The sequence below is a fragment of the Cornus florida genome, unplaced genomic scaffold (assembly GCF_030987335.1).
Source record: "Cornus florida cultivar Cherokee Brave unplaced genomic scaffold, ASM3098733v1 CherokeeBrave_3.0.0_Hap2_Chr10, whole genome shotgun sequence".
NCBI lineage: Eukaryota > Viridiplantae > Streptophyta > Magnoliopsida > Cornales > Cornaceae > Cornus > Cornus florida.
In genome coordinates, this window is record NW_026775580.1 from 102,048,934 (window position 1) to 102,069,241 (window position 20,308).

General features: G+C 34.2%; 3 protein-coding genes across 4 annotated transcripts; all 3 read left to right on the top strand.

The window, feature by feature from the left end:
* The first annotated feature begins 9 nt into the window (after nt 1–9).
* LOC132276484 (cell number regulator 6-like) lies at nt 10–4,889 on the top strand. The gene is made up of 5 exons (XM_059777915.1): nt 10–902; nt 1,042–1,137; nt 2,155–2,269; nt 2,780–3,045; nt 4,471–4,889. The coding sequence occupies exons 1-5, from the start codon at nt 813–815 to the stop codon at nt 4,699–4,701; spliced, it is 798 nt and encodes a 265-aa protein (XP_059633898.1). The 5' UTR covers nt 10–812; the 3' UTR covers nt 4,702–4,889.
* An 838-nt stretch (nt 4,890–5,727) lies between these two features.
* LOC132276485 (uncharacterized) lies at nt 5,728–10,772 on the top strand. Of its 2 annotated transcripts, none has more exons than XM_059777918.1 (8): nt 5,728–5,844; nt 7,635–7,683; nt 7,772–8,018; nt 8,886–9,038; nt 9,435–9,540; nt 9,653–9,767; nt 10,343–10,398; nt 10,485–10,772. In XM_059777918.1, the coding sequence occupies exons 2-7, from the start codon at nt 7,636–7,638 to the stop codon at nt 10,379–10,381; spliced, it is 708 nt and encodes a 235-aa protein (XP_059633901.1). In that variant the 5' UTR covers nt 5,728–5,844; nt 7,635; the 3' UTR covers nt 10,382–10,398; nt 10,485–10,772. The 2 variants fall into 2 exon arrangements, with proteins under 2 accessions (XP_059633901.1, XP_059633900.1); XM_059777917.1 differs by having other exon boundaries at nt 5,731–5,844; nt 10,521–10,772.
* A 1,758-nt stretch (nt 10,773–12,530) lies between these two features.
* Nucleotides 12,531–16,727, top strand: LOC132276486 (uncharacterized). The gene is made up of 5 exons (XM_059777919.1): nt 12,531–12,847; nt 13,830–13,935; nt 14,013–14,280; nt 15,381–15,525; nt 16,535–16,727. The coding sequence occupies exons 2-5, from the start codon at nt 13,852–13,854 to the stop codon at nt 16,542–16,544; spliced, it is 507 nt and encodes a 168-aa protein (XP_059633902.1). The 5' UTR covers nt 12,531–12,847; nt 13,830–13,851; the 3' UTR covers nt 16,545–16,727.
* Nucleotides 16,728–20,308: the final 3,581 nt, after the last annotated feature.

Sequence of the window (20,308 nt, forward strand, 5' to 3'; positions counted from 1 at the left end):
CTAGAATAAAATGAAGAAAAATCCTGAAATCCATTGAAGAAAGTTATATTAAGGAGAGGCTGGAAGGTTAAGGTTGAAGTCTCTCATCGCCAAAGGCTTTCCTCGTGACAATATTCTTCATTCCCAAGTTGATGCAGATTTAAATGATGTTCTTAATTGTTGAGCGGCATTGAAGATATTGAGCTTTAGTCTCATATTTTCAAAGGAGATATTCATCACCCTGGTCCGGGACCGGCAATTTATAGAAGCATTAGCCTTGACTAAAAGGACCGACCAAGGATCACTGGTTTGAACACTTCTATTTTGAAGAGCGAGTCACTTCGGTTCTCTTTCGACGCTTCATTAGAGGATACAAGATCTTTTCTCCTACCCGAAAGGCCCAAAACTTCTATCAACAGGCCTAAACTTCTATTAACAACAAATCTACTGAAAAACTCCAATTTTTTTAATTTTTATTTTTAATGCTATTAGATTTTTGAAAAAAATCAAACTAAAAGAAAAAGAAATACAAATACTTATACTAAATACGGTATGTTATAGGCAAAAGAAGATAATGATCTCATCTTTTAGCATGCAAAAGAAGATATTGATCTATCTTTTAGCATACACCCACCGTACTTCCCAAAAATAAATAAAAATATATAATATCATTCATCTATTTTTATGGACAGGAATGTAAAAATATAAAAAGTCGAAAAGGATAAAATAGAAAAACATTCTTAGATTGATACAGTATTTAAAAGTGTAATCAGGTCAAATTATGTTGTATTAGTACTTTAGGTATATAAGTACGATGCCGTTCCTCCGCTACAATGACCAACAATAACGAGGGCGTTGCACCATTAACGACCTTCAGAAAGAAACCCCTCTCTAAATTTGGAGAAGGTTTCTCCGTTTTAGCGGTTAGACTCTATCCTCTCCCTTCCCCTCTCTCTCTCTCTCTGCACATATATATTGCGTGCATATATATATACACACACACACACACACATAAATGTAGATATATGAATCTTTTGGGTTTTTGACGATTCGAGTGTTAAGATGGCTGAAGGGACTTACGTGAAGCTCACCAAGGAACAAGCTCCATTACAGAACATCACACCTGGAGAGCTCAACCAACCCATTGATGTTGTACAGGTTCATCTCTCTCTTGTATCATTCTTTGTTTTCTCTATAATTCTTATATCTATATATCTATGTACATATATTATTGCTTTTGTATGTAGGTATGCGCATCTTTGTATATATAATGCAAAATTTAGTGGGACCTACGGTTGATTTGATAAAAGTTAAAACCATGGTTGATATGCAGTTATTTTTAATGAAATTGCTTTATGCGAATCTGTGTACATATACACGCATAAATCCACAGACAGATCCATATATGTTTAATCTACGGATAATAATTAAAACATATGTACATATATGTGTGTATTGAATTTAGTAGGTTGTAGATAATGATAACAGCTGCATGGATTGATATGAAATTGAATATTTTTTACGAAATAGTATTGATGACAATGTATATTGATTGGATTGAGATTGCAGTGGTGCTGTGTTTGACAGCATGGAATCCCTGATTTGGAATTGATTGTGGACCATGTTGGTTCACAATTTAAATTATTTTTCTTTTAGCCCAAACCATGGATTCCATGTCGCCAAACATGGCATTAGTGATTTCCAAGTAATTGTCTATAAGCAAAGAATTTTATTTTTACAAATTAGTCAAATTGGATGTGATCACGAGCTGCTATTTTAGAAAATGATATGATGATGAAAATGATGGTATATTTCTATGAAAATTATGATGACAACATGAATTTGTACATGTTTGCTTGCACAGGTTGGTCGATAATCATAATATTTCTTCTTCTTTTTTTTTTTTTCTTTTTTTTTTTTTTTAAAAAAAAATAATGGTGTTGCTTTATATGAAACTGAGGCTTGGATATCTGAATTTTGGTACATGTACATAAAATTCATAAATTGCTAAGAAAGAAGCAAAAAGTTGTTGGTTCTAATTAGTTTTATTGGAAATACCGACCAATATTCATTGTCAAATTGGAATGTTTTATTTCCATTTTATTTGAAGTGCAAAGAATTAGAGATAATCTGTTGGATTTATTTCATTTCATTGCTGATTACTTTATTTGACAGTTGCATGCTCGTAGATGCCAAGAATGTGGGCAAACCCTACCTCCAACCTACGAACCCCCTTCTGATGAAGATTGGACGACAGGGATTTTTGGTTGTCTTGAAGATACCGACAGTTGTAAGGGTTCTATTGTCTTACTTTTTAGCAAGTTGACTTTTAAAATTTCAAATTACATCCCAAGAACCCAATTTTTTATTTTTTTTTATCTATTTCTTTGATCTTCAAAAATATACATATTTGCATCTTGTGAACTAAGTCTCATGCTTTCTTGGGTTTACCTAAGATATTTTACCTTTCTCCATTCTTGATTAACAAGAACCACACTAGATAATGGTAGAAGCTTATCCATATGGTTTAGAAATAAATAGTGGTTGTGGTTGGTTGCATTGATGGTTTTTAAAATTACTACATCTCATTGTTCTGAAGGTGATGCTCAAAACTTCTGTTGGCTAATACGGTAAAATATGGTGTATGGAAATTAGTTTACAAATTTTCCTTTTCAAGAAAATGATATTTTATTTTTTATAATGTTATGTACATATGAACGTATTTTTGGTCTCATTTGATAGATGTCAATCTTTGCATTAATGATAGTTGTGCATTCTTGAATATTTTGTTCATTTCCAGGCTGTACTGGACTGTTCTGCCCATGTGTGTTGTTTGGATATAATATTGAAAGCTTGAAAGAGGAAATCCCTTGGAACAACGCATGTGTTTGTCACGCAGTATGTGTTGAAGGTGGTATGGCACTAGCTGCGGTAACAGCAGTTGTTCATGGCATTGATCCACATACATCTGTTCTCATTGGTGAGGGTTTGTTATTTGCTTGGTGGATGTGTGGCATCTACAATGGCATGGCTCGGGAATCATTGCAGAGAAAATATCATTTAAAGGTGATTTCACTTTTCTTGGTGTAGAAGGCTGATTTCTCATAGAAGAATGGTAGATTGCGTGAAATGCGCCCTTTAACGTTTCTTTGTCCATGCATAAGTTTATGAATTTACACATGCTCACAAGCAGCTTACTTTACTTTGAGAATATTTATAACACAAACATAGAAATATGGTAGAAATTTTAGGATGAACGTTGATAATCTCTGAATCTTGAATTATTCTCCACGGTAAAAGCATTTATGTAGGAAAACAGATGTTGATTTTAATGTGTTGTATGGGCAGAAAGCCTTTCTATGAATAAGCTTTTATACCTTCTCCCTTCTAGTTCTTATGTCCTACTTGCTAAGAGAAATTTCTTAGATATAGATCCTTTATCTTCATTATGGGGTGCTGGTCGTGATATATATATGATCATCAATCCCACAATTATTTTATATATGTGCTTTACATATCATGTATGACATTCTTATTCCCCATTATGATTGGGCCGCCAGCAGGGCATTGGTTAGGCTCTTGGTTTACTATCTCCAGCATACTTCCGACTGTTATCTATAAATACTTTTAATGGATAGGGAATCTGATGTGCCAACAATTCATGGTTGTGAATTATGCTATGGTCCTTATCAATGATTGTATTTTCTCTCGTTGTTTAAGCTGCACTTATTCCTAATGAAATCGTGCGTGTCCTGCCATAATTTTTTCGAGTGTGCCCTGACTTGGGACTTGGTCTGCAAATGTGTATTCTTTACAGTTGGTCACCTCAGATTAGTTTCTCCATGGGACCCATGAAACTTAAGCAACCACATCATAATGGAAAATATGCCATGATTAACTTGGTAATCACTTGCAGGAAAATGGGAAAAAAGGGGTTCAAAGTTAGTTCGCTAGGCATACTTGATTCTGAATAGCGGAAATTGGGTGAGTTTGTTTGTTTAACGGCTTATTTTATAACACAATCGTTCGACAGTACATCATCTGCTATAAGATTTGTTAAGTGCTTGTACATAGAAGTTTGATATCTACTAGATGACTCCCTCGAAGGTTTACTGTCGTAAGTGCTGCCTTTCCTTTTATTTTCAATTCCTGCTGCTTTTAAACTCAAGTAGCACACAGCACAACTGAATTTAGAGATGCCATGCATTAAGAAAAATTGGTTTTGGGCTTTCATACTTCTGGTGTCTGTGTTTTTTACTTGCTTTTTGTGTATGCCTTCTAATAAGACATTACCTTGAGTTTCGCGGCAAGTTCTCCTAGATATGTATGCTGTAAAACAATTCTCTTGAACTTTTCAGTTTCTCAGGATCAATCGGAAAATTGGTTTGACACCCAGAAATAGCCATACAGTGTCACTTTCTTTGTTATGGAGCTTCAAATTTTTGTGATGGCTTGCTATTTATTGACTTTTGTGGTGCTGCTTCATTGCAGGACTCTCCCTGTGACCCGTGCATGGTCCACTGCTGCCTGCACTGGTGCGCCTTGTGTCAGGAGCACAGGGAGATGAAGGGACATCTAACTGATAGTTCTTCCACGACGACCACAATAGTGGATCCTCCGGCTGTTCAAGAGATGACAGTTCAAGTGATGAACCAGGAGTCTCTGGCACCTTCCACCGATAAAGATTCCGAATCCAGTAATTTGGAGATTCAGCCTTTGTAGGATCCGCCATTTATTCTGTACATAAGTCAACTGAGTTTATTCCTCTCTTTTTTCATTTATCTTTTTGGGTGGGTGGGTTATACGGAACTGTTGGGCGTATACTTGTACCAGAGTGCAAATTTTATTGTTTTTGAAAAAAAAAATGTTACTCTAATCCAAATTGTCACAGAATTTTATCAGTTTGGGTCACTTTTCTGAAAATTGTTTTGACAATTTTGTCAGATTGGTTCACTTTTGGCATGATCAGTGGTTCTTGAATCATAGAAAGGTAAAACTGATTTAGTCTATGTGAACATTTAGAATCATATTGTCTTTCTAAAATCACAGTTTAATGATGACCTATTAAATAGTTAGGCAACAAAATTGAAGCTCTAATTTTGGCAATACTATACAATTCAACAAATGCATGCAAGCCCATTAAATCTTATAGAAGAAGACCTGCCAATGAATTGGCTCCACGTGGCATTAAAATCTATATAATGCCATATCATCAATTAGTAGGTTAAAGTTAAAATGATCTTTAATTAATTTTCAATTGAGTTAGAGTAATACTGTCACGAGGTCAATCTCACTATAATTTTTGATTTATCACGAGTTTTTCATTAATTTGTGATAATTGTGTACAAATATTGAAGCGTGAATCTAGTTATTTTAAAAAAAAAATTATACAAAATTAACACTGTTAATATTTTGTAGTAAAATTCATTAACAATAAATCACATGAATCGGTCAAACTAAATTAACATATTTAATTATATGGTATAAATTTATTTTATGGTCTTTTGATTTGAATTTTAACAATTAGGTTTAAAATTCGTTACCGATAAATATATTTTATGGTTTTTTAAATGTGCTTATTTTAAAGGAAAAGTAGTAACAATTGTCATGACGTCCGCCTCGGTATAACAGTGCTCGATTTAGAATGAGAGATGTGACCTAACATAACTCGAAAATTTTTGTAGGCCAAAAAATAAAAAAATAAAAAAAATAAAAAATAAGTTAACCTAACTTGAAATTACCAACCTAACCTATAATTACGCGTATGAACAATTGGTATACCATACACTTTTGGGTGGGCGGGAAGCGATTTCAATGTCCTGTCTGCTCTCTGCTCTCTGCTACAGCTTCGAAACAACTGTAGAGGTATTCTCTCCTTCCTCTCTCTCTCTCTCGTTTTTGTGCTAAAACTGATTGGTAATGGAGCTAAATTTACCCTGGTTTTTGCGCGTGTGTGTATATATATATCCAACTGTTTCATATTCCATTTGATCTGGCTTTGGGTCACTTTAGTTACCTATTTTATTTGAGTTTTGCCTCTTCTTGATTCTCTGACCTGAGTTTTCATTTACCCTCTGATTAGTTGCTCAGAAAAATGGAGGAGAAGAGAATAAAGCGATTTTTTGGTATCTCATGATTCTTGTTGTTTTGGGTTTTAGTAGAACGATATACTGGCTTAACTAAGTCTTATGGTCTTACAAGGCCAAATTGATTGGGGGGTTTTTGGTTTCTAGACCCAGAATCAAATTTACAATTAACAATTTTATGTTCTCTTGTTTGCCTACCCTTTATTGGCAACCAAACAAAAATTAGGTTTTTAAGGTGATTTGTATGCTTATTGTTGTATAGTTTGAAAATTCAGTCAGATGCTCAGATGTTAGGTTTGTAACTTACAAACTGTATATGGGCAATGCATTTGGAAGTCACAATTTTCAATTTTATTTAAGGAGTGAAGGATTATGGCACATTCATTGTAATTAACACTTGCTAAAGAAGATAGTTTTATATACACTTGCTCGGATTTTAAGGGGCTTATGCTTGCCAGTCACTTCTATTTGGACATACCATCATAAATTTCTTGCCAAAGTTGAAATCATGCTTCCTTTCCTTATATGCTCTAGTTGGCATCGGACTGCTTTATCTTTGGAATTTGAAGACAAATGCTGATTACAAATTGTGTTTTTAAGCAACATTTGGTTATCTTGAAGGCAATGGTGTTTCTAGGAAGAGTGTGTTCTTCTATTTTTCCAATTTTCTAAATTAATTTCCTTTTCTTGGTTCCCCCTTCCTCTTGTTTGAATTTCTGTCCTTAGAAAATTCCTAGTTTCAGACAGGAATACAAAGTTTTGAACTAGTTTGGTGCATTAAGATAGCCTAATACTACTGAGCCTTTAGCTCAAGTGGTATCACTTCCTCCTTCCAAATCGAAGGTTGAGGTTCTAAGTCCCATTAAGGGCAATTGTGGGTCTACTTACCAAAAATGAACACAGTCACTCGGATTATTGTGTAAGCACCTGGGCGTGTAAGTACCTGGGCAGGAAAGTAGGTCTATCACCTGGCATTTTGGCGGCAACAAACAAAACTCATCTGTCCTAATCATGTTCGAACTAGGCTAAAAAAAAGGTCCTTGTGTGATTGTCTCACTCTGTGTTCTGCTGTTGATTTTATGTTTTCCTCTAGCTCAAGTGGCATCTTCTCATCCTTCCGAATGAAAGATTGAGGGTTTGAGTCCCTTTGGGGGCAAAATTGGGTGTGTGAGTGACTTACCTACCAATAGATGTGTATAAGAGAACCTGATTTTTTTTATTGTTATTTTTTATCAGTCTCTTGGACTATTACGTGAGCACCTGAGCAGGCATTAAGCCCATCACCTGCAATCACCTAGGCATTTTGGCTACAACAATACAAATCTTACTGTCCTATTTGTGTTGAAACTAAAATTAAGAAAGAAATTCCTTCGGTGAGTGTCAGCTTTATGTGGTAGATTTTGTATTGTGGTTAATAATAAGCTACAACCTAATCAATGAATTTATGGTTTGTTTAGTTTTTCAACAAATAGTTTCTAGGATTGTTTCGAAATTTCAATAAGATTGATGACATGTTGAGTTCATTATACGTTTTGTAAATATATATACCATGGCATGTCTTTGCTTCAGGATGGCAACTGCTGCTGAGGATTGCTCTCAATTTGATATTTCTGAAGAGGTGTGTATGATGCCTCACTTTCATTTATATTTTCAGATATGAGCAGGATAAATTTCATGTCTGATTTTGAAAAATATTCTTGCTACAGGAGAAGGACAAACTTATTGCGGAAGTGATTCGCTATGTCCTTTTTAAAACCCAACATAATGCTGGGTGCCCAATTAAAAGGGAGGAGCTTACTCAACTGGTTACTAAAAATTATCAGCAGTGGGCACTCCCTGCTTTTGTGATCAATGGGGCCAAAGCAAAGCTCTCAAGCATTTTTGGGTATGAAATGAGGGAGCTTCAACGAGCTCGTCCTTCATCAACAAATCAGGGTCGCACTTCACAACAGAGTGAGAAGCTATCACTAATTTAAAAAAAATCATAAAAAAGAGTGATCCGGAGCATGTATAAGCTGTGAAAGCCACCACATGACACTGCATACATCCATTTTGTTTTGAAGCGTTACAGAAAGTTATATGACGTGCATATTGTTGTGATCAACATCAAGTGATTGCGTTCCTGCTCATATGACTTGCTGTTGTAGCACAAACTCGTATGTTTACTTGGTGTGGTGTGGTGGCTTCCATTCTAGACAGACGTTACCCTTTCTGTCCGCTGTGCTTTTGGGGTTCAGTTCAGTCATTGCGATGACATTAAATTTGTTTGTTTTATATGGACCAAGTGTGCAGATCAAATATTGTTAGGTCCAAATCAAAATTATATACCATCATTCAAATATGATCTTGCTTTTGGTTGATGTCAAAACATAGGGTATAAAATGAAGATGAAAATACCCTTATAAAAGATAAATACATGGTCATGTTAATTAAATTTAAAATTTAGAGGGAGTCCATCTGGACAAGTCCATTCATAAGATTTGTCAGTCTTAGTTTTACAGAAAATTTCCTTGTTAAAGTTGCATTTTAAGACGAACACTGCCTTGATAATGTAGCACTGCTTCGAAAAAGTAATGCATCAACGGTTAGGCTTGGTTCCGCTGTTTATAGGAGTTGTTTAATGATTTACTGATAAATTATTTCAATTCCATAATAAAATTATCCCATACATTCTATGAGAAACCACTGACCAACTGTTTTGTAGACGAATTCTGGGCGCCACTATCTAAGATAGTGTTCAGTGCGAGGACATATTTCTATTGTTTTCTTTCTTCCTTTTTTCTTTTCTTTTCTAAATTTGGTTTTTACAATGTAATCCAGGTGTTGCAGATCCAAAAGCATATGTGATCATAAGTCAGCTACCTGCAAGTGTGTATAAAAAATATATTGAGGATGTCAATACATCGCATCTTACTGGTTTCACTTTCGTTGTTATAAGTATTATACACCTTGCTGGAGGCAAAATCCCTGAAGGTATGCTTTCTAAATGGATTGCCCTGTTTTTTTGTCATATTAAGCAATAATTCACTCTTAGCATAATTCCAGTATGGATGGAGAAATTTGGGGCTAAGAATCAGAGTTATTGTTTTTCACCTTAGATGATATGACAACTCCTTGGTTATATCCTGAATCTTTTTTGAAACCACGACCATCTGTTTATTGGACATCCCACTTTGCAAAAATTTCTTAAGGATGCCTGGCAAAATGTGACATTCAGATGGTTACTACTTACTGTCACCTGATGAGGCTATATCCTCGATCTAAAATATTAGATTTATTTGAAGGAACATTATTTCATGTTATGTCATTTTATTTCTCATGGGAATCTTACATGGCAGAGCTACCCTTGTTGTTCTGAATGCATTGCAGAAAGTCTTTGGCATCATTTGAGGCGGTTGGGATTAAGTGAAACTGATGAAAACCATCCAGCCCTTGGAAACATCAAGCAGGCTCTGGAGGCACTTGTTCTTCAAAGGTTAGAACCACCAAATAGGGTGGATTATTCACATGCAGTGCTTTTGATTGAAACAAATTCGTGCACTAAATAGAACCTAGTTTCTTATACCTAGCACTATGCTGTTCTATAGGTATTTGCAGAAGTACAAAGTCAATGGCCCTGAAGGCAATACCTTGTTTTATGAGCTGGCGGAGCGAGCTTTAGATGAATCAATTAGTGAGAAAATTAAAGAATACATATCACAGGTAGTGTTTGCAAATTTTGAGGTCAATCATTTTGTGGTTCTCTTTCATTTTTAATCTTCACTTCTATGAAATGTAGTTGTTTGGCTGTTGTAAATTTGCATTGTGTTGGTGTGAGGCAGCAATTGTTTGGGAGAGCTTTCTTTCTCCATATAAATGTTATGCGTTCAAACTGAGGGTGCAATTATATATATATTCTAAAACTAAATCACTAACCATCAAGTTTCTACAATCAGCGTCCCAAAAGGCAGCATAGAATATTCCTATTGAACCCATTTGATTGACGTAAGCAATTTCTATGGCTACATTGTTAATTTATAATACTGCATTGTCTACAACATTGTAATTCACTTTTTTTTCTCATTCATGGACTGCTCTTCCAACCACAACGGTATCCGAGAGTAGAATTAAATTCTGAGGGCAGAAGGGTTAACATTCCTGTAGACATTGGTTAAATTTTTGAATGACATGATTTACATTAGAGAATATGAGAAATTTTGGAGATCTGTTATTATTAGTTTATGACAACTTTTCCACTACATTTATCTCAATGACCTAAAGGAATTTTGTGACAGCAGATTGTGCAGAAAGATGTTACTCCCTTGGATGCTGATTAGTGTTCCATTGGTTGGAGGTACAATTTAACTGCTCTATTTTTATTCCAAATAATCAACTCTTTTTTTCGGTAATAAAGTCAATCAACTCTTTTTTCTAAGGCAGTAAACACAGATTATCTGATTGTCTTGCTCTTTGCAGACTGATCCAAGATATGAAGTACTTGCTATTCAGTTAGCTTTTTGGGAGACAATGTCGGTTTTCCTTTTGATGAATTCACTTAGCCGAAATGGTAAAGCTACGGCTTAGAAGTTGATGATAATCTTTTGATTGCTATATGTATATTTCAAGCTACTTGTTGAAATTTCGTGTACATTGTTCTTAAGAACAATGTATTTAGATATTTCCTTCATGGGCTTTGTGATGTTAATGGTAGTAGCTTTCGCATTCTAATATTTCTTTTTTTTTTTTCTTTTTTTTTCTTTTTTTTTGTTCTAGCAGTTAAAAAGCACTTCAAAGGAAGAGCTTTGAAAAAGTCAGTATTTTAGAAAAGGAAGCCAGCTTATTTTTGAAAAAGTTTGGCTTTAATATATTTAGAGTGTATAAATAACTAGCTTGTTTAGACAGGAAAAATATAATAATAATAATAACTAGATTGAGCACTCCGTAGTCTTTTTTTTTTTTTTTGTTTTTGGAAGGGAGCATTATCTTTTATATGATGCATTTGATTATCTTCATTAGTTCTAATTGTTCGATTGGGGGTAGTTAAATAATGGGTGTACTTCGAAAATAGCAGGGTAAATTGTTTGCAGATAACTGAATGCTTTCTCCCTAACCTTCTTCCCCTCTGTTTTTCGCTCTGCTCCCTTCCATGGGAGTGGAGAGGTGCCGTTTTTGCCTCTCACAGCTTCAATAAACTCAGTGTGTGTCAATAAATTCGTTCTGTTGGTGTTTTATACGCAATTTTTATTTTTGTTCAGTTAGATCTGTTTATGTGTGGCTTGTTTTCGGTTTGTATTGGTGGATCTATTGTTTTCTCTCCGACTAGATCTCTACTCTATATCGGTTTTGGTTGTTTCTGACTTGATTTGATCTTGTGCGGGTTATGGTGATTTTTCCCTTGTCGGAGGTGCTTTGTGGATGTAGTTTTAGAGTTGTTGCCTTGATTTTTCTCCTGTCGGAGGCGCCTTGTGAATGTAACTTTGGAGTTGTTGCCTTGACGATGGCTAGACCTTTAAGTCATTCTTGTTGCTGCTCTTCTCCTTTAGTAGTTTTCGTTCCAGAGCTTTGACTCTTGTTCTTAATAAATTTGGAGTCTTGTTCTTCATTTCTTTTCTTGTTTTGATTCACAGTTTATATGCTTTTATCTGGTTTGACTTTTATCTCTTTACTACCATTGATGACTTGCTTTTGCGCCTTTGCCATGCTAAAAATAAAATAAATAATGGGTGTATATTTGTTTTATTTAAAAAAAAAAAAAACCAAACAGTAAGATTTTTATTTTTTTCAAGATTTGTTTCATTACCATCTGTTAACCAGTGTCGGTTAACTTCGACATCCAAATCCAATATAACTGGGGCAATACTGTTACACCTATACTTATTATTATTAAAAGGTCTAAAAGTACACATCTCTAAAAGGACTAAAAATACACACATGTCCTGATGTCTATTAAAATAATATTTTGAGAGTAACTATTTGTCTAAGGCGGATAAATTCAAACATGTGTCCCATTTGGCTATTAATAAAATATTAAAAAAGTATAGTGATATTCATAGTAATGCATTGTTTAATCTTTATTTATTTATAAAATAAATGATCAATTAAAAACGAAAGTTCCAACAACAAATCCGTGTAAAAATAATTCTCTGTAAATAATTATGGTTCCCTTTGCTAACAACACATCCAAATTGAAAAGCGAGGCGAAAAAAAAAAAAAAAAAAAAATCTGTTCCGAATAATATTACAGTATTATTATTCCGAATAAAGTGTAAAAAAAAAAATCTGTTCTTTATTCTCTTCCAAAAAGCCCCTAAACTTTTATTTTTACAATAAATTCCTAAACTATTTTCTTATTTTTTTGCAAAAAAAAAAAAAAAAAACAGGTGCCACTATTCCGTTCAATTTTTCGGTGAAATAGACACTGTAATTTAAACATGACAATTTTGCCCTTATTACTATTAAACATTATTTAATGCATTAGAAACCCTAATTGAAACCCCAAATTGGCATTCCCTGCTAAATCGCTATTGCCATCTCTCTCTTCTCTGTAATCCGTCTCCGCAACCCTTTCAACATTCGTAGATGGAGCCCATCCATTTCGTTCACAAACCCTAACTTGCGTTCTGTAGCTCTGTCTCATCCTGGTCACGAATCTGTAGCAATTACTCGGCCGCCGGCAGCTTCGGTTGCTCACGGTTTCGCTCTCTAGTTGAGTTTGAATAGCAGCCGGAGCCAGAGTGAAGTTCCAAGTCGATCTTAACATTAGACCCGTGGTCGGAGCTCGAAGCAATCACACTGACGATACATGTAAGATCGAATTCCTAAATTTCTACCTTGCCCCCGTCTCTGCAAATCTCTATTTATTTACACACACCCACATCCACAAATATAAATATTACTCAAATTTGTCATGAAAAGCATCGATTAATAGAGATTCTATTTGTTCTATTGTTTGGTTTCAGCTAATGAAATGCACCAATTATTGTTAGAAATTCGGTATAATTATCAAAAAACTGGTGTGTACCATGGTCATATATCGGAAGGAACAATTATGGTTGAAGCTTGCTGTTAAATAGGGGTTTAAATTGGTTGACTTCGAAAGAAATGCGGAAATGCAGTCCAAACATGTTTTTTTGTCATCTTTATACAGAATTTTTGAAACAAATAGACGTTACCAAGCATTGTCTGTCTTCAGAAGATTAACGGTTAAGCGCACACTAGTAAACAGAAGTACTAAACATTTAACTCAAAAACAAACATTGCCAAACGACCCGTAATGGGTATGTTATATGAACATGTATTTAGAAGCATAATTAACGTGATTTGTCTTCATTGTGTATCTCACTTATTCATTAAGCAACGGTCCGGAAATTTTAAACATTTATGTGTTTCTACTGATAATAATACAAGCTAATTCTATGCTAATGTTCAAGGCAAGTATTCCAGAGTGTTTGAAAAGTACTAGATTCATGTTCAAGTTTAAAGTTTGTCTTGAACTATGAAGATATTTACATACAAGGCATTAGACTCTAATATGGGTACTTATTCATATGATTTCTATGTTGTGTAGGATACATATAAAGTGCTTAAAAAAAAAAAAAAAAAAAAAAAAAAAAAAGAAAAAAAAAAAAGAAAAATTCTCCTTTTAGGTTACATATAAAGTCCGGTATAAAAATCTCCTTTTTATGTTGTGTAGGTTACATATAAAGTCCGGTATAAAATTTTCAAATATTCATATCTTATTCTCACAGCAAATGCAAATTGAAAGATTGTTTCTATGATTGTTCAGGTGATGTATGTAAAAGATCTAAATGGATGATTCTATGATACAATACCGGGAAAGTTTAATTGAGGTTGAAACAGAAGCCGAAAATCTCCTTTTAGCTAGACACCAGGTGGTTGAAATCCTAACCTTATAACCATACTAAATCATTTGCTTAATACTTTTTCTAATTGCATAATTTGAATGTAGCTGGTTGAGAATGATAGAGTGAGGAATGGGAACAGAGAAGCTCTGACAGCCCTAAGGAAGAGGGCACGGACAACAAAAACAAGTGTTCCATCCCCTTTTGAGTCTATAATGAAGGAGATTGAGGGGCCTGAGTCGAGGCCTCTAGTGAAGGAGTTGTGTGCAACTTGTGGCAACCATGATTCGAAGGAGAACACTTGGATGATGTTCCCTGGAACTGATGGCTTTGCTAGTATTCCATTTCATGCTGCTCATACCATTTTGGAGAAAGGTTTTCTTTTGGAGCCTTTTCTTTCTAACATGATATTTATATTTCATGATATTTTGCATCACACAACATTTCTCAATCTTGGCTTGCCGGCAAATTTATCCAAAGTTGGCGAATACATATCTTTCTCTTCCACCCATCTTGCGATTACTGCACAAAGACTTTCCATCCCCATTGTGACTACGGTTTTTTCTTCAATTGCTCTGTATAGTATGAATTTCTCATTTTTATTTTGTTTTATTTTATGAAAACTAGTGATCTGAGACGCTGTTTATTCGTTCTTTTTATGTTTTCAACCTTAAAAGACCCTACCCGACCAACTGGTATCAACTTGAGGCTAACCCAAACTTAATCTGCTTGGGTTTAGCTATGGTTAGGTCACTCAGGTGGGTTGGAGTTTGGGGTGGTCTCGGGCTTGGACAGCAACATTTATTATACCTCACATCGAGCTGGGGTTGACGCTTCAACCCGCCTCATCCATCTGAGTTGCACCCATATCCAAAATTATTTTGTAATATTTGGCAAAATGCTATGGCACTTCTAAATTTGTTGTATGCTCAGGTCCAAAACTGTTTACTTGCCAATACTTTATTAAACTTGGTAATAGCCAGTTGCATAACTATAAGAGTGGTGCCAGGCCAGGCAGGCCATCGTTATGGAATGGCAAAATGAGTGACCCAGCTCCATCTCAAGCCTAAAATACCAAACCCAAGCCTGGCCATTAGAAATATTTTAAGGCTCTGATCTGATCCAGCCTAACATCAAAAGTATGATAGCATAGATGGTATGGAGCTGCATTTTAAACTTTAAAACTTTATTTCTTACTTCAATGGGGTTTTATATTTTTCATATAGTAGAATATTTAATATGAAATATATTTATAAATAATGTTGCGTAATCATTGGGAGGGCTGGTTGGGCCGTGCTTCAATCACTTGTCCCAAGATCTAGCTGTAAATTGATCGGGCCTTAAAATGCCCAGGTCCTGTGATGTCCTTGCCGAGCCTCTCGGTTCTGTCTGGTCAGTAGGAATTTTCATCCTATAATTACAATTTTTTTATAGCTTTAATGTGGCTACTTATATATGTCCATGATGTATTGCAGATCAAGAACGGCTTGATTTTGATTCAAAGAAGCTGCAAAGCTATGTAAAAGAAAAGTCCTTCTTGATTTCAGAAAGCGGTGTTCTTGGTGATAAGATCAGTCCTGGTGTTCTCAGATCTCTAGTGACCTTAACAGACAAACCAACGTAAGTTATGCATGCTGAACTAAGAGTAAACACCTCAGGTCTCATTGAGAAAAGTATTTGAGGACCTCAATCATAGTAATTTTGTTTTTCTACAATGTCCATTCATATGTTTAATTGTGGATTTAATGCGAGTCAAACTGAGAGAAAGTCCAAACATAACAGATCTCTTTCTCATATAAAATATAACCATTTTTGTTCAAAAGGTGGAGGGTTGCCTTAGGTAGCTTAACAGCCGGCATAACTTATGTTGGGTTTATTTGAACATGAATTCTAATTTGAGTATACTTTTAGAACCCTGATCTTATGTCAACATTTTGTAGACAGAGGTAACATTAAACATTTTATGGTATATTTCTATGAGTGTCAAGTTGCTTCCTCCTGCACGTATCCCCTTTCCAAGTATGACACCTTGGTGTATGAACACTTATTATAGCCCTTCATCTGTTTCTTCTTTCCTTCTCAATGTTTTATTTTCTTCTTATTCAAACAGTGTTACACAAGGGTCATCACAGGTCATGGGCCAATTTAGTTTGTACTGCCTCTTGAGTTGTTCAGAATTTTGTGGGCGGCTGCTCAATCAGTTGAAGATGTTGTTCAGTGTCTTTGCCTTGATAGGATGTCATCCCTTATAAAAATGCTAGTTTTTTTTAGTCACTTCCTTCCCTTTTTATTGTGATGTCTCTCATTGAGATGGTGAGAAAAGATTTAGAATACACATGGATTTCACGCCTTCTTATTTTTCTCAATGAGCTCCTCGCTAGGTGATTGAGATGTGTTTACTTGTACACCATTAAAAGCCACAGGAATGACAATATTCTTCTTTGCATATATTTTTGGCATATGTCTCAATTGCTTTTTCGGCAGGCAAAGCACTGATCTGCTTCTTTTGATAACCCTGATTGCATTTAAATTTGGTGGGAATTAAAGAAATTGTGCATTGTTGGTTGATATATGTATGTATTGTTCAACCATTTCTTGGAAAATCATAACGACCTCTTTCCTATTGCAGACACAGGTAATCCATTTAACAACTTTTAGTGATGAAAGTAACCAAGGGAGCATTGAAGACGGCGGACTGAAATTTATTAGTATTTTGTTTTCTGTAAAGTTTGATAAATTTACTATCAACTTTGATCCAAGAGTATATTATTATCTATTATTTTCAGATTTTAGGAGTTATATTATTATTATTTTTCTCTCTATTTTCAAGTTATGGCCCATGTCTCATCAATAGCAAGACAAGGTTGGTGCGTTGTAATGCAAGGGGCAAGCTTTTGGTAGTTGACATCAAATTTTGGAAGGATGATGTGACAAAGGTAGGGAAGTTGATATAATAATGTGTTGTTACTTGATCAGCAATTGACAGCCTTTCATTTGTCTTGATAGGAATGGTCACTCACCCTACAATTTATAATTATATGCTACCAATTCTCATTGAGTTGTGGTTAAGTCGTGCAAAAATTGCCTTGTGGTTAAGTCATAAAAAATAAAAAAATAAAAAATAAAATAAAATTTCAACGGTCTCTCTCTGCAACAGTCCTCTCACTACATAATTCTTTTCTCTGTGAGTGAAACATTCCACACTGAGAGTCAACCTAACTCTCGGCAATTTAACCAAATGCGGCCATCTCTCTCTCTTTTTTTTTTTTCTTTTGTAATACGACTATAATTTGATCTTGAAAAAGAATGAAAAATATACTTCTAATTGTATAATTATTATGAATATTTATAACTAATGATGACTGAGGGTCGGGAATCCCAAATTACAAATACTTTTGTTTTTAGTATAATGCAAGAACTCTCAATTTATACGAAGTCCTTAATTTTTTTTTTTTTTTTTTTTTTTCTTTCTCAAAGTCACTTTACAGTAATTATTTCTAAATTTAATTTTACACTAATCATTGTTTAAAATGGAATAAATCATGAAAGTTTACACCATACATGGTTCCACGTATTTGCAATTCGTAATTCTATTTTAAGGGTTCGATGCCGTTACACACTTCCATGAACCAGTCGATTCGATTGATTTATACTGATATTCGTCTGAATTCGTTATACTGCGATCGATAACGCAAACGATACTGCGACTGCGAACCATGACACCATAGAATAAAACAAATAAATTTATCATTTCAATTTATAGAAGAGTAGCGATATGCTACGGAAGTTGAAAAAACATTTGCTTATCATTAGTTGCATCTATGTGGTATTAATATTTTTATTTATTTTTACGGAAGTAATATTTTTAGTATTACAAAGTACTCCAATATTTCACTTTTTTTAAAATTAAAAACAATTATCTTATCAAAAGCCTCTATTAATAATAATAATAATAATAATAATAATAATAATAATAATAAGTACTTTCCTAAATGGAAAGTAGTATGCCTTTGTGTTATTATTATTATAATGTTACAGATGTGGTTATCCTCTCTTCTCCTTTTCGGTGTTATCAGGTATCCTTGTTTTTATTATGGAAAATAATATGAGAACCGAACCAAACAACAGAATGAGAGATCGAACTTAACGTGGCTTGGCCACGTCAGATTATTTCCTACAAATATAAACGCGTGAGATACCTCTTCGTTTCTCTCTCCTCGTTTTCTCTAATTCTAGGTTTTCCTTCTTTATTCAATATTATCTCAATTGTGTAATGACCCGGTCATTTTCCTCATTTTTTTCCTTTTTCGGTGATTTTTTTTTTCGTCTTTTTCCTATTTTGTCTTTTCCTTATTTCGTCTTTTTCCCGTTTTTCTTTTTTCCTTACATAACGTCACTTTTTGTGCTCGAATTTAATTCTAGTTTTGCATGCATCCATGATATTTGATTTCCATGCTAATTGTATTTTTACTTTTGTAGAAAATACATTCTAGTTGCTTACTTTTTCGTAAAGGGTATGGATGCATACTTTATTGTAATTATTCTTGATTTTGGGGTTTTAGTGTAATTAAGAAAAATAATTATTTTTCGTCTTAGGGACCTTTTTGCAATTTAATTTGGAAGATATTTTGAAAAAGGATTTTTTTGCAAATTTTGGAAAATGTGACAAGTGTCACATTCTCATGGTGCCACTTGTTTGCATTTGGGTAGGGAGACTTGGACACATAATCTCTTGACATTTGGAGGGTGGAGATCCACCCACTTGTTGGCCTAGGATTGGTGCACTTGTTGACTTAGATGGTTGACAAGTGTAGGCTTAGGATTAAGCCTAGGAAGGAGCCTTGGATTTGTGACAAGTGTAAGTTCACCATCTAGTCTTGCATTATGTGTGTGTGTGAGGTAGTGTAAGAACACATAGTGAGTGGAGGATTTCTAGACCTTTCACTCACTATTTTACACTTTATCTTTTTCATTTCATTTGTTCTTCATAACCCTAAACCTAGCCACCATTGAAGAAAATCTTGGTTAATAACTTATTTCTTCATTTTGATCTCCTTCCACTTACCTTAGACTTAAAACCTTAGGAGACAAAAGTTTCCTCTTGCTCTCCTCTTTAAAACCCTTGTTTTGTTTTCCTATTTTAAGCTTGGTTACTTGGATTATAGAGATTTAATTCTCTATTGAGGTAGGAGTGGTAGTATGTTTATATTTTAAGTATTTTATAATCCTTTAAGGTTTAATATATATTGTGTACATGCTTTTAATATGATAGTCTTGCATATTATAGGAAACCCTCACTTTTTGACTTAGGATTTATTGATTTAAGCATGTATGATATGTATATACCATGTGTAGAAAGATTATATAATTTAGTAGTATGCTAAATTCTAGTATTTTCATATGTGGTAGTGATATAGAATTCTTGTAGAATTATTAATGTTATATACAATTCCTATTGACTTGAATTGGTATATTTATGGTGGTGATAATTCTATAATCTTGTTGATGACAAATTGTGATTATTTTAGAAGCTTATTGCTAAAATGTTAAGAATTAGTGTATAAAGCTTATTGTTAAGGCATGGTTTAAATTGATAAATTGGTGGTATTGTATTGTGCATAATATCATAATGAGGACTTGTCATTTAGTATGTCATTTTAGAATTGGAACCCTAAAACGTGATTTGTGTGGTTTCAAAATACTTGTGCATGGAAGGTGGTTTATATGCCTTCATTATAGTGTATGAGTTTTGAACTTGATTATGGTTTTGGATTCTCTTGGGACATTGTTACAAGTGATATGGTTAGAGTTTAGCTCTAGTGCGGGAGGTATGAGTTCTCCCCAATTGAGATAGTGCACACTAGGGTGATCTTCCCAGCGGGTTAATGCCCGGAATAACCATTTTGATCTTGGTTTAGTCCGAGACGTGATGTCCAAGTTTTCCACTAATTGATTTCGCATTCAATTCCAAGTTGATAACCAATGCTTAATTGTAACTTGTAAGTTTTGCTATTGGCGAATTGATGTTGTTAAGTATGTTGATATTGATATGTGTTGTTAAAGAATCATTTAAGTTAGCTTAAGATGATCCCTTAGAATACCTTGAACATAGACGTTAAGTGGAATGCTACCTTATATTCGTCTATATTGATCATACAATGTTATTGAAACTTTAGGATATACGCCTATACTTCTTCCTACGACTAACTTGATTACTCATCCTAGTGATTTGGGTTATTTTATAGGTAAAGAGACTATGTTCTTGGATGCTCATTATCCTTAGAGGCTTATGAGCAATTTGAAGTATTTTTGTATATTAACATGCAAATGTTTAGCATACTTTACTTTTGATGTTACATTTTTACATACCATGGGTGTATGGTATTTTGGAAGCTAATGTAAC